At 29.9% G+C, this 14,390-nt stretch overlaps 1 protein-coding gene across 2 annotated transcripts; it reads left to right on the top strand.

Annotated features, from left to right (window-relative positions):
• The first annotated feature begins 7,229 nt into the window (after window positions 1-7,229).
• On the top strand, window positions 7,230-11,118 carry LOC126900638 (uncharacterized). Of its 2 annotated transcripts, none has more exons than XM_050676494.1 (4): window positions 7,230-7,405; window positions 9,698-9,845; window positions 10,428-10,670; window positions 10,742-11,118. In XM_050676494.1, the coding sequence occupies exons 2-4, from the start codon at window positions 9,708-9,710 to the stop codon at window positions 10,886-10,888; spliced, it is 528 nt and encodes a 175-aa protein (XP_050532451.1). In that variant the 5' UTR covers window positions 7,230-7,405; window positions 9,698-9,707; the 3' UTR covers window positions 10,889-11,118. The 2 variants fall into 2 exon arrangements, with proteins under 2 accessions (XP_050532451.1, XP_050532449.1); XM_050676492.1 differs by lacking the exon at window positions 7,230-7,405 and adding an exon at window positions 7,622-7,716.
• The last annotated feature ends 3,272 nt before the right edge of the window (window positions 11,119-14,390 follow it).

The raw sequence follows: 14,390 nt of genomic DNA on the forward strand, positions 1-14,390 counted from the left end.
CAAATGATTCTTGACATTGATCTGACCAGTGGAATGAGACTTCTTTCTTTAAAAGATTCGTGAGTGGCTTTGCGATTGTGCCATAGTTTGGTACAAAACGCCTGTAATAGCCTGAAAGATCAAGAAACGATTTTACCTCTTTGGCGTTTCTAGGAATTGGGAACTCTAGAACATATTTGATTTTGAGTGGATCAGGTTTAACACCTTTGTCTGTTATAACATGACCCAAGTAGTGTACTTCTTTTCACATAAATGAACACTTAGAAGGTTGTAGTTTTAAGTTGAAACTCCGAAGTCGATTGAATACATCCTTTAATTTGTTCTCGTGATCTTGTATAGAAGATGCATAGACTATTATGTCATCCAAATAAACGAATGCTTTTAGACCGGTTAGCCCACTTAATACAGAGTTCATAAGACGTTGAAATGTAGCAGGTGCACCTTTGAGACCGAAAGGAACTCGAAGGAACTCAAAGTGACCCTGATCTGTACTAAATGCAGTTTTTTCACGGTGATCTGGGTGCATTTCTACTTGATGATAGCCTTGCGCGAGATCCAGAGTTGAATAGTACGAGGATTTTCCTAATTGATCTAGAATGTCAGCTATATTAGGAATAGGATATGCATCGCCTGCAGAAACTTGATTTAATTTTCTGAAATCAACGCAGACACGATATTTCACAACACCATTACTGTCCGGTTTCTTTGGTACAACTAATAGTGGTGCATTCCATGGACTTTTGCTGGGAGCAACAATATTTTGTTCTTCTAGTTCTTTAATTTGTTTATTAATCTCCTGTTTGTGATGGAAAGGCAAACGGTATGGACGTTCATTGATGGGCTGTACGATTGAGGGCGTATTTATTTCGTGATAAATCGCGTCCGTGCACGTCAGTCTGTCTCCATCTAAATGAAAAATGTCGGAGTACTCACGGCATATAGTGTCGACCGAAGCTTTTTCCTCAGGATTTAAGTGGTCANAGCGATATATATTATAGTGTCGACCGAAGCTTTTTCCTTAGGATTTAAGTGGTCAGTTTGAATAGAATTCTTAAGTAGCCTTAGTCGTTGGCTGCTCGCGGGAGGACTGTTATCAGAAATAGTATTAGAATTTGAATTTGCAATACAACATGACTTTGGTTCGGTCCATATGTCGAACGAAAGTTGAGACAAAGCGAGATCTGGTGGAAGTAGAATTGAACGTTCAGATGTGTTGATAACAGGTATTAAAATTTCGTGGTTCTTTACTGTTGTCAGTACATTACCACACAATAAGTTTTCATATAAGTTTTGAGAATGAATGACTAACGNTCGTGGTTCTTTACTGTTGTCAGTACATTACCACATAATAAGTTTTCATATAGGTTTTGAGAATGAATGACTAACGCTGTGGCCTCAGCGATATCACATGCAGAAATAGAAATAAGAGATTCAGAGCGTGGAGATATTTCACATATTTTATTCATGTGCATAATTATCTCACTGTTTCGAAAATCGACTGAAAATTGATTTACTTGTAAAAAGGGTCTTCCCAAAATACCTTCACATTTTATAGGGAAATTCGGATGGACAATATGGAATTCAGAATTTATTACATGATTTTCTATTTGAATACTTAGTATGACTTTACCAAGTGTCGAAATAGTATGATCGGTTATACCAGTGAGACTGAAACATTCGTTCTCCTTTACTGGTACTTCAGGATTTAGAAAATTTAATTTGNAATCGTTCTCGTTTACTGGTACTTCAGGATTTAGAAAATTTAATTTGATAAGGTTTAGATCACTACCTGTGTCTAAAAGAAGATGTAGAAGATTCGGAGTAGTTTGCTTACATAGAATTTGCACATGACCATTATCTAACTTGGCGGTGCATTTGTAGATTCGTTTAATTGTATTNTACATCTGTAGATTCGTTTAATTGTATTATGGCGGCTTGAAGTTTTCCGGCCGAACTTGCGCCTTGGTCCGGACGGTTCCTGTTTTCCTGTTTACGTCGATTTGTGTTTGCGTATCTTCTTTTGATACATTCTTCTAAAATGTGACCCTCGTTTTTACAATATCTGCAGATTTTTTCTGCGGAAGCAGAGTTTTGAACAATGGGTCTGTGTATTTTAGCGTTATTTGTGTTATTAGTGGATGTAGAATTGTTATTACGACAGAATTTAGCAAAATGTCCCTTTTGACCACATAAATGACAGCTTGTACTGGAAGTAGAATTTTGTGATGTAGAATATTGTGAATTAGAACTTTTTAGTGGTCTATCTTTCAAATATTGTTTTGCTCCTATATTTGAAAGTCTTATCCTTTCTTCTTCTTTGGCTGCTTGAATAGCTTTTTCAAGAGTTGAAGGATTCCGTGCTTTTATAAAGTCTTTCAAGTTTCCGAGTCCTTCCATAAACACTTGGATTACTTGGTTATTAATCGTTTGTTCTATCGCTTTGGCTACCTCTGGATGTTTGTCTGACGTCTCCTGTTCGATTATTTGATTTTGTAGCTTTTCAATTTTCATTGAATATGATAGTATGTCCTCATTTGGCAATTGCTTTGTAGCATATAGCTCCAAATAAAGGTGTGGGGTTGTTCTCTGAGGCTCTAAATTCGATTTCAAAGTATCTCTAAGATCATCCCATGATTCAAAGCTTTTGTATTTTGTGACCTGCCTTGCTTTACCAGACAGTCGAGTTTGAATTGCTCGTAGTAGCCGTGGAATGGCCACCGGTACTACACATTCTACTGCAAATTCACATTTTTCCAAAAAGATTTCCAATTGCTCCACATCTCTTCCATCAAAAGAATTAGGAAGCAACCTTATAGCGTCTTGCAACCCTATTTGCGTGTTTGAAGGAGGTGGATGATGTAGATTGGCGTTGAAAGAGTTAGAATTATTTTGAAAGTATTGTTCCATATATTGATCAATGAGCACTTTTACTTCACTCATTGGTATTTTCACCTCTTCTGCTTTCTTCATTCTATTGCTATTTGACTCGTTTGTTTTACTACCACAGGGCATATTGTCTTCTTCTGCCATTAAAGACAAATAGTCTTGATGGAGTAGCAAATTAGTAGGTGGGTAAACACTAGCTTTTATTTTTTCAGGTCCCCACTTGGTTTCTGAATCGTGCAAGGCGTTCGTTAGGTTTACCTTCGTGAGAGTTTGACTTGTACCTGCTGTTTTGACTTCTGGGGTGTAATTTGTCGCTAACGTATACCAACACGTAGTTGGTGTAGTGGATGTAGAAACGATAGTCGAAGTGGAAGGTGGTGCTGTTGCACAATTTAATGTTGACGTAGAAGTTGACGCTGATGTAGAAGTGGACGCTGACGTAGAAGTGGACGTTGAAGTAGAAGTTGATGTGGACGTTGAAATGGACGCAGATGTAGAAATAGACGTGGACGTAGAAGTAGACGCAGACATAGAAATAGACATGAACGTGTTAGAATTGGTAGTCGATGTAGGAGTAATAGGATTATAGGAGTTGCATTTAATAGAAGTCTGAATAGAATTTGTTTGAGTGTTTGAACTTAATAATTCGTCTAATAAAGAATTGGAATGGTTTAGAAGGCTGTCCGTACTACCTATAGCACGAATAGATTTATTCAAAATATCTTTACTATTATCTAAATCTCTCGGTACACTAGTACTACGTCGAGATACTTTTGACTTTGAACGAAGAGAACGAGTAGCTGGAATAGGAATTAGGATGGATTTAGAATGAGTCGATGGTTTATAATCGCTATCACTTGAACAACTATTACTTGATTCACAACTCATTTATCATGCATGAGTTAGAATCTCAAAAAAAATTTTTTTTTTTTGTTTACAAAGTACTTTAAATAAGTTCTGCACTATCTAGCAATGAGCGAGTAAGCGAGTGGTACAATTCTTACCATTTACTAGAGATAGTAAAAATTAAATTAAAATTTTTTTTTTTTTAAATGGTATAAATTAGAATATTCTATAAAAATTCGTATCTTTTTTTTTTCCAAAAAAAATTTTGATCCCACTAAATATTATAGTATTTAAAAAATATTGAAATTGAAAAAATAGAAATTGAAATATTTAATCGAGATAGAAAAATAATATATTTAAATTATTTTTGAACTAATTCAAATTTAAATTGTCTCTCTTTTTAATTAAATTATTTTAATAATAAACAATCTTTTGATTTAGAATTAAATTTACTAAAAATAAATTTATTTGGTACTACTATTTAAATTAAAATAAATCAATCGCAAAGCATGTATAGGATTTAAAAAACTTACATTATGATGACAAATATCATTTTGAAATATTTCATTTTTAACAANTTTCAAATATTTCATATTTAACAATTGATTCTTTATTGAAATGGAATTGAATTATTTGGACCAGTGTAGTTGAATTGTACTTGATATGGAATGGCTTGACTCAAATTGAATTGAACGGCTTGTAAGGAATTTGAAAAATTTATCTTGNGACTTGTAAGGAATTTGAAAAAAATTATCTTGAACGACGTTGATGATTAGAATAGTTTCACTTCTTGATTTTGTAGAAATTTGATTGTATTTGAATGTATCGATTGTATTATTTTTTATTAAAACGTTGATTGCGACGATGTAGAAATTCAAAATTGTTTAATTATTTTGACGGTCACTTTATAATTGTTGTTATGTTTTCCACGATATCTGGTGGTCGTGTTATATCACGGCGGCGGCACAGTCAAGTTATCGTCCGCTAGACCGCGACGGTGTACATAACGGAGTATTAGTTTGATAAACACGGCGGCGGCGTCGAACCGGTTGAAACAGTGTTGCCACACGAAATAGAATTATCTAGTGAGGTTATTCCCTATCTACCAAGGACGCTTCCACGCGGTTTAATGAATGTATGTTTTTCTTACCAAAAATTTTTTTTCCTTTTTAGTTTTTGAAAGGCCCTCGAAGACGTTTCCGCTCTATTACCGCTACCACCAAATATGTTGTGCGGGCCCACGTGGTAAAAGGAATTAAACTTAATAAGAAAAAGAAAACACTCACTTTTCAATAAAACTTTAGAATATATAATTTGATTGACACAATTAATAATACAATACACGTTATTTATTAATATTAATACAAATGAATAGAATAATAAAATATAATGACATAGAATGATATAGAATGATATAGAATGATTTAGAATGATATAGAATGANGACATAGAATGATATAGAATGATATATAATGAGTGTAACTAGCACATACTAAACCACGACTGACTGTAGGGTACCTACAGTGGGAGTCCTTTGCCCATGGTTGCCCTAAAACCCTTGGTCAGCACATTCCTGTGTTCGACGACAGTCGGACGACCATGTATTATATACTCCACACAATTATAAAATAATATTCAGGGGTTCTTAACAACATACAGAAATCAGGTGGTTGTCCAGAGGCAAAGTTTTAACAAGACTTTATGAATTGCGAGATGAAGTAAAAGTTTTTCTGAAGGAGCATACGAAAACAAATCTTTTTGTGTGGTTTCATAATGAGAATTGGCTCATAAAGTTAGCTTACCTCTCTGATATTTTCAACAAGTTAAACGAAACAAACTTGGGTTTACAAGGAAAAGAAACTTCGATCTTTCAAGCCAATGACAAGATTAAAGCTTTCATTGGCAAGTTGGATTTTTGGGTCGAATGTGTACAAGAAAATGATTTTTCATGTTTCTCCAACTTGAATAAATTCTTATATGAATATGAGAGCTCAGTGACACCGATAAATGCAGAAGAAATAAAAGACCATTTAATCAATTTAAAATCCGGATTACTTTCCTACTTTCCAAGAATAAACGAAGATTCTGATAATTTGTGGGTACAAAATCCATTTTCAATTCAGAAAAAGCTAAAAGAACTATCATCCATTGAATACGAAAGTTTGCTTGAAGTAAAATCTTCATCTGAATTGAAAATCAAGTTCGAGTCACTTAAAATTGAGGAGTTCTGGATCGCCATGGAAAGTGATTACGAACAATTGTCCATAAAGGCTATCACCGTTTTATTGCCATTTGCAACTTCCTACTTGTGTGAAACTGGTTTTTCAGCGTATACAAAGACCAAGAATAAGTTTCGAAATCGTCGGGCGCTCTATATACGGAAAATATGGCACAAAGCACCCACGCTTTTATCATAATAATACTAGTACTTTTCGTTCATTATTGTTTTAAGCTTATTTTAAAAATTATTTTTAACTTTTTAGTTCGATGTGCTTTAAAAGCGTGTTTTTTAGTTTTCTTTAAACTATATTTTTGTTTTTGAAAGCTGAGGTGTATATTCACGTATTTTATAAACCAATTATGCTCTCCATTTAATTTTTTATCGCGAATAAAGGATTTTAAATCATTTAGCAATTTCAGTTGGTAAAGTATCAAATCAAGTGATATGCCTACTTTATTCTATTTTACATTATTACGTAGTGTCTGTTTACATTTCAAAACCGAATGAACTTCATTAGCATTCAATAGTTCAATTAAAACTGGTCTTGGTTTTGTATTAAATTTACCAATATGTTTACAGGATAATATTGTGATAGATAGTGAAAAATTATTAATGAAATGATGAATACAGTTAGATAATTGTTCATGGGTCTCATTGGAATTATCCGGAATATTATAGATTATAATATTTCGATTTTTAATACTTCTATCTTGTGATTCTTTCACTAAGTCAACAGGAGCTAATAATGTTGAATTAAGGGGTTTACATTCAAAATTATTAATTTTTAATTTAAGAGACTTGACATCACTTTTTAAATTAGTATAATATTTTTTCAATAAAGAATTTTCAAATTATCAATTTTAGATAATATAACTTCAATTTTTTTTCCATATTGAGAAAGCGTTTTTTGGATGTCCGATAATTTTGAATCTTGATCACTTTGCATATTTATTAGATAATTCATTGCGTCAGAAATGGATACAGATTTAGTTCCTGCATTAAAACTAGATGTTTGAACAAGGATAGAATAAGTCAACACGGATAGATTCCCGTTTAAATTAACAGGGGCGATAGGGGCTATTATTATTAATACAGTTACCGCATTAAAAAAAAAAAAGTATATCTATATCTACATCTATATATTTATATACTTATTATATACACTGTGGGTTGCAAATATAGCACAGAAAAGAAAAATAACAGCAACGTTAGTGACAACCTGGAACATTGGCATTGTACAGGTAAAGTAACGAGACACAAATAGACGGACGTCAAAACGTTAAAAGCGTTTTTTATTTTTGAAATATTTAATTTTACTTGGTAATTTTATAAATTAGCAAGGATGATAGTTAAATATAATTTTTAATAATTTTTCACATTGTTAAGCAATATTGATTTAGTGATAGCGAAGTATTCATAAAAACGCAAATAAAAATCAAGAAACACGACAAGGTAAAACAATATTTTTTCAACTAAGCATTAAAGCTAAAAATAATTATATTAAAAAAAAATAACTTTGTATATCACATACAAATTCATTTCTACGTATTATTTTGTTAGTTACTGAAATAAACAAAGTTTAATATAAATAACGTATGAAATTGTTTTAAAATTCATTTGGATTTTTTTTTCACGATAGGAACAAAATGCTTAATATTTTTATAGAGCATGTATTTTTATATTATTTTTATTTTACAGTTCTATATTATCAATGTTACGCACAACTCGAATTTTCTGCTTTCATTGGAGAACATCCTTTTATGGTATCAATTAAAATAATTATTTCAACTTCTAATTAAACATTTATTCTTTCCACTTTACTTCATCAGGCTATTTTGTTAATTCCTTGGAACTACAGTTCGTGTATTTTGGTCGCTTCAACTTGGTGTCTTACTCATAAAAGTCCTATTACTGAAAATTAGTAAAGATTTATTATTTATACAAGAATATAGAGTATAGACGTTAAAAGAAATATTTGAAACTTATTTGTTCTTAACATTAAAAGTAACACTCGCGTGCTTTTTGTATAAGATAAAATATAAGAAAAAAATGAAAGCTAAAATTAATAAAAATATTATTTCTGAACACCGTCGGCACCACTACTTAAAATTTAAACTCTCATAGGCGAAACTAGATTTTTATTCAATGTGAATGCAATATCATCAAAAAATGAGATATTCGTTACAGATTTTTTCTTTTTAAAATTTATTTATTTGTATGCATTTTAATAAACACAATCAATTAAGTTTCCTTTATTCTCTTTTTTCCCTTTAAAATTTGACGTTTTTAGTTATATAAATGGAATTATATATGTTTAACAACTTCTGAAACAGTATTTTGGAAGTTAAACACTTAATAAATGTAGTTTAAAAAAACTAAAAAAACATGCTTTTAAAGCACATCGAACTAAAAAGTTAAAAATAATTTTTAAAATAAGCTTAAAACAATAATGAACGAAAAATACTAGTATTATTGTGATAAAAGCGGGCGCTTAATATACGAAAAATATGGCACAAAGTACATTTACTTTGTACACCACCATCACCCGGCGTCATAACCACCGGTCACTACAGAGACGGGACTTCTTCTCAACTATACTACCGAGTTGTACGGACGTGCCATAATTTTGTCTCTTGCCGTTTGTCATTCCCCTTGATGAAAACGAGATCGAGTTCATAACAATTATAGTCATATTACATACTATAATATTTTAACCAAAAACATACATACCGTAGCTATTTGTGTAATAAAAAATATACTTTAAAAGCGTATTTTTTTTAGTATTTTAAACTATATTTTTGTAGTTTCTCCGTAAAAATTATATCACTAAGTTTTAATTATTAATTTCATAATATATTTCATTTTAATCATATAATCAGGATATATTTAAGTAAATAGTTGTTGATTTCGCTTTTAGAATAATCCAACAATTATTTCTAACAAATTTACGCCGAAGCGTGTTTATGGCAGTGGTGTTAGTCTCTGTGAATTATCATCTATACTTATCCCCAAAAATTTTCATCAGAGTAAAAAGGATACTTTTATTATTCAATTATTCATGCTAATTTCAAATCAGCAATTATATGTCTTACATCATCAATAATTTTTAATATTATTACTAATTATTTAAAAAGTATAGGACATAACTATAAGGAAAATAGTTTTGAATATTTCAATTGTATCATCTATTTAAACACCAAGAGTTACATAGAAAATATTAATATTTCTTTTGAAATGATTTATTACGATAAAAAATTAATTAAAAACACAAAACATTGTTTTTAAATTATTACAGATTTTTGATTTTTAATATTTAAAAAATAATCAGTGCAAATTATCATTTTAACCTATTTTTTTGATATTTTAAAGTTAATTTTTTGAAAGTTTATAAAAATTATATTAAATCGATCATTTTTAGAAAAGTTATGGCAGTTTTAAGTAAAAAGAATTGAAAAAATGTCGAAAATTAGCGTTTTTTAAATTTGTTATTATTTGGGCGATTTTCCCCGTTTACGGGGAACAAGGGAATTTTTTTCAATTTTTGAAGGTAATGTCTTCGACTAGATACGATTTTTGATCTTTTGTCGTATCGTTAAAAGAATTCGGTTCGGCGAGAGCTGAGAAAAAGTGGTAACACGCACAAAATTAAAAGCACATAGTAAAATTAATACCTTCTCAGTTTCTCATCGAAGCTAAAAAATAATTATATTATTTAAAGATTTAATATTACTGATTGTTATTCAGCTTGAAAAATATGTCATCGCAAAATCCATACCGTGTATTAGCAGGTTATGTCATAATGAGTAATTTAGATCCGAACAAAAACCAAGCAAGTTTGGGAATGAAAGCAGTCTTCCATCCAGATCCACTGACTAACTTTGTTTTAATTATGGTAAAAAAATTTAATTTAGATAATTATTATTATTGTAAAATTTTTTATAAATCATATATTAAACAAATGTATATTATCATAAATCATTTATTTATCCATTTTTATACTGTTTTCTTTTAAATCTGGATATAGTTATAGTAATAATTTTTTATTTAATGAATAATATTCATAACTTTTTGTTAAACAAGATGATATTTTCATTATAAAAATGATAAATCTCAAAAGCCAATTTTTGTGGCTAATTATGAGAGCTATTAATTATAAACATTTATAAATTTTGTTTGAGCTTTTTTGAAGGGTTCTAAGTTTTTTTCCAATTTTGTTGTAAGATTATATAGTAACGCATTAATATATTTCGTTTTAGGATAATTAACCCCTTAATCCTCCCAAAACTATATCATTGAAAAAAACATGTTAATAAATTTTTAAGTTAATTAATACAAGTTTTTATTGGGGAATAGTGTATTCGGATCAAAAAACTAATTAAAAAAAGTTATACAAAAAAAAAAAATGTTTTTATTGAATAAAGTAGGCTTCTAATTAAATATATATTTCATAGATCTATTTATCTTTATTTTTTAGGTCTTACCAGCTTTTGAATACACATTATTTGTAGATTTTCGTGGACTAAGGTTTAATACAGAAGAAACTGTAAATGAAAACTGCGAAACAATTTACTGGACAAAAGTAAAGCACTTAGGTAGTACAGAAAATATTTATTATTATGATTATGTATTAGTTAACCAAATACCATGCGTTTATCATATTTGTCATACTCATAACACAGAAGATATGGTTTTATGTCCAATAGAACACGAGTCTGTAGTAAGAAATGAAATTTCATAATTAAATTAAATTCTTTTAATATAATATTGTAAAAGTTATGTGTTAAATAGGTGGATATGTCTGCGGCTGTTATTTGTAATTCACATTTTATGGGTTTTGTTGAATTTGGTCGTTACGACGGCAAAAAAGTATTTTATCATAAAATCACTAACAAGGTTATAGAATGGATGAGACAGCAAACTACCGATGAGACCTAAATTTTACATATCAATTGCTTTTACTTAGTTAAAATGTTCATAAATAATTAGATTAATCACGATAATATTTAAGAAAATTTGAATCGGATTGAAGTACAATCTACATTTCAAAATTATTCGTTCTATTATGAATCATTAATAAGTTTATGAATTAAAATTCACGATGCATTTAAAATCTAACAAAAATTGTAGAATGTAATAATTACAATTTTTCAATTATTGAATTTACTATCGACATTGTATAATTTTAATTAGAATTAAATATATTGCTATACTAGGAATAGCTAAATAAAAACATTGTATACAATTGATAGTTGTAATTATTTTAAGAAATAATAATAATTAAACTATGTAATTAGATTGAAAGAAATTAATTTGTAATAGTATAAAAAAAATTGAGTACCGATTAAGGTGATAATGCTGACACTTATAAATGGAAACCTAACAGTGATTAAAATTACTTGTACTTTCATAAAAAGTTTCTGAGTCAATTTGATAGAAGAAAATTCGGCTGTTCTTACCTTTAGCTTTAACTTTATTAAGGTGTTATTCCTATGTACGCGTCAAGAGACGCGCGCCATCATTACATTATATGTAAATAATAAGGCATGTACACGCATTTGTATCAAGTACTCTGTTTAGTTAAGTTGTACTTGTGTGTTTTAAAATATTATTATTATTATTAGTTTACATATGTCCTCAACTAAAGTACAAAGTTGTATTTTGAAACCTCTTCTTTTACAACAAGTAAAAGAAGAACAAGCTATTGTAAAATACGTTCTATCAAGAAATAAAGAAAAAGTGCATGAAATGTACTTAGCCAGAGAAACTGAAGGATTTTTTAGTGTCCTTGTTGAAACACATTTATGGCAAGACGAAACCAAATTTAGAGAATTTTTTTGATTAAGCTGGGATCAATTTAATTATATATTGAACCTAGTTGAGGATGACATAAGAACCAACCCTAGCATCAAAATTAGGAAACCGATTACTGCTGCTGAAAAGCTAACAGTTACGCTCAGGTAATGTAACAAAATATGTTTACTGTTTATATGTTTACAGTATAATTTTATACAGAGAACTTATATAGATATTTTTAATAAAATGAAAAACTCAGATCTATAAAATATTGAACTTTTTTATAAGTAAATACGTATTTCGTGTACGTCTTCAGTAAAAAACGTAGACTGAGTCTCGACTTAGTTATGCACAGAAGAAACACACTTATATGTATTACAAAATATGTATTTACATATCAAAAATTCAATAATTTTATAGATGTGGGTTTTTCATTTTATGTTTATATTTTATAGTAAGTTCCTATGTACTTAATATTAATTTTTTAATAATGTGTATAAAAACATTTTCATTGATCATAAATTATATTTAACTTCTCGTTTAATACAAAATTAACAATGCAGTATAAAAAAACATAGGAACTGACACGGCCCGCGTAGCTTCGTTATACACGATTATAGTAACTCAAAATAAAAGGAGAAAATTATTAAGAAGATTTTTATTAGTAATTAAAGGATAATTTATTAAAATTATTTATATTTGTTGGTATTATATGAGCATGAGAATAATTGAGTTACTATAATATTTATTGAATAAAGAAAATGATATAATATAATTTTCTCTCGGGATATGAGTACGAGGGTATATTAGAAGATGTAAAATATAGAAAAACAAAGTGATGTTTGAAAATTTATTAATATAATAATAATTTTAAATAGAAATTATTGTGATTAATTATCACACATAGATCATCAACAACGCCACTCGTACCAGTAGTTATCTAGGCTTGTGCTGACTGTGAGTCGAGTCAATAAAAACCTCGAGTAGTATAGGAACCACAAGTGGGTTCTCTATCTTCGCAAGAGAGTCTTTATTAGTATTGACCACACAGGTAACCCACTCAAAGATTAGACTAGGCTGGCTAACTTCGTACAAACGTTATTGATTCTCTTTATTTATTTAGACAATATTTTATTCTAGAGATCACTTTACTTTTTCTGGTTTCCTACTTAATTTATGTACTCATTATATTTACTTTGAATAGGAATTTACCTTAATAATTTCAGGACTAATGTTGAAAGAAATGAATATACTTCAATTTTCTATGTAAAATCGTATTTTGTCAAGCCACTTCTTGCATTCGTTAAAAGTTCATAAGGTGAAGTGGTAGTGAGAGAGATTGACAGTTTTTATGCCCTTTTATATTAAATTTAATTCATCTATCTATGCAAGAAGTGTCACGACCTTTTACTATTATCTGTTTATTACTCAATTTGTGTTATTTATTACATATTATTTTACTTAAAATAGATAATTTGTCACAACTAAAGAATTTCTTATAATTATTACAGTAGATTTATATCAATGTATTTTTAGACATATTTCTTGGAATAGTTTAAAGTATTAACATGAATAATATTTTTAATTTGATGACTAATAGGTAATAACATATATACTACTGAATAATGAGTGGTGTATGTATTATAACACGATGCCCCGCGACTCGTGCCACCTTTATCAGCCGTCGCCCTACTATGAGTATTTGACTGACCAACACCGCGTGTTATACGCTACGGTGCAAAGTCCAGCAAATGCCGCACAGCCGACGACGACCCACCGCAAATGATGGGGGAGTCTTCCTCCCATTGTGAAAGCGACAACGTCGACCAACCGATCCGCACCCGCGCACCGTCGCCTACAACGCTGCTAACCATTTTGCCGTCCAAGGATTACGCCGGACATCGCGTCGTCGACGCCAGCGAAAGTGCCGCGATATTATGCAAAGATTATTATTACTGTGTTTATCCTTTCGGTTTATTTTATTTTTGTTAACATAATGTGTTGTCGCTCATTTAATAAACGGCCCACGGGTCTCTACCCTCAAAACCAGTGTCGACCACATTTTTGCGACGTAAGTCGTGTCAGAACTTTTAAAAATGCCAATACATTATAACAAAAATTATTAAAAATAAATATACTTGATGAAATCAAACATAGTTTTTAAATTGTAAAGGTATAATAAAACAAAAAATTTATAATAACTTTTTCAGACCCCAAATATTATTGCTGTGAAAAGATATACAAAATAAAAACAAAAAATTAATCTTTTAATAGAATTAATAAAAATAATTTTAACTGTATAATAAACCATAAAATAAAATTAGATACCTATTTAATGAAATAATAAATAAATAATATTTTGCTTATTCGCATTGTCTATCGTCGTATTGAAATGGCTCACAATTTTCTTCGCCAAATGGCTGAATCCAACTTCCAGGTTCACGATCAGTAATCTCTGGAAAAACATATTAACTTGGACGATCATATGTTGAAAAGCCTGAGTGTGACGATGATTGTAAACTAGAGTTTGGAGATGAGAATGAGCTACTTGATTGAATATTTCTACTTTGTACTGCTATTTTAGCTTCGATGCGAAGCTGAGAAGGTATTTTACTATGATGTGTTTTTTTTTTTTTTTTGTGTC

The sequence above is a fragment of the Daktulosphaira vitifoliae genome, unplaced genomic scaffold (genome assembly GCF_025091365.1).
Source record: "Daktulosphaira vitifoliae isolate Bord-2020 unplaced genomic scaffold, ASM2509136v1 Scaffold_3, whole genome shotgun sequence".
NCBI classification, from domain to species: domain Eukaryota; kingdom Metazoa; phylum Arthropoda; class Insecta; order Hemiptera; family Phylloxeridae; genus Daktulosphaira; species Daktulosphaira vitifoliae.

What these genes read in the sequence shown, in the direction of transcription:
- LOC126900638 (XM_050676492.1), top strand. Translation starts at nt 7,622, where the DNA reads ATGTATTTTTATATTATTTTTATTTTACAGTTCTATATTATCAATGTT. An exon ending in TTGGAGAACATCCTTTTATG is followed by an intron (nt 7,717 to 9,697) that starts GTATCAATTAAA and finishes ATTGTTATTCAG; the next exon opens with CTTGAAAAATATGTCATCGC. An exon ending in CAATAGAACACGAGTCTGTA is followed by an intron (nt 10,671 to 10,741) that starts GTAAGAAATGAA and finishes TGTGTTAAATAG; the next exon opens with GTGGATATGTCTGCGGCTGT.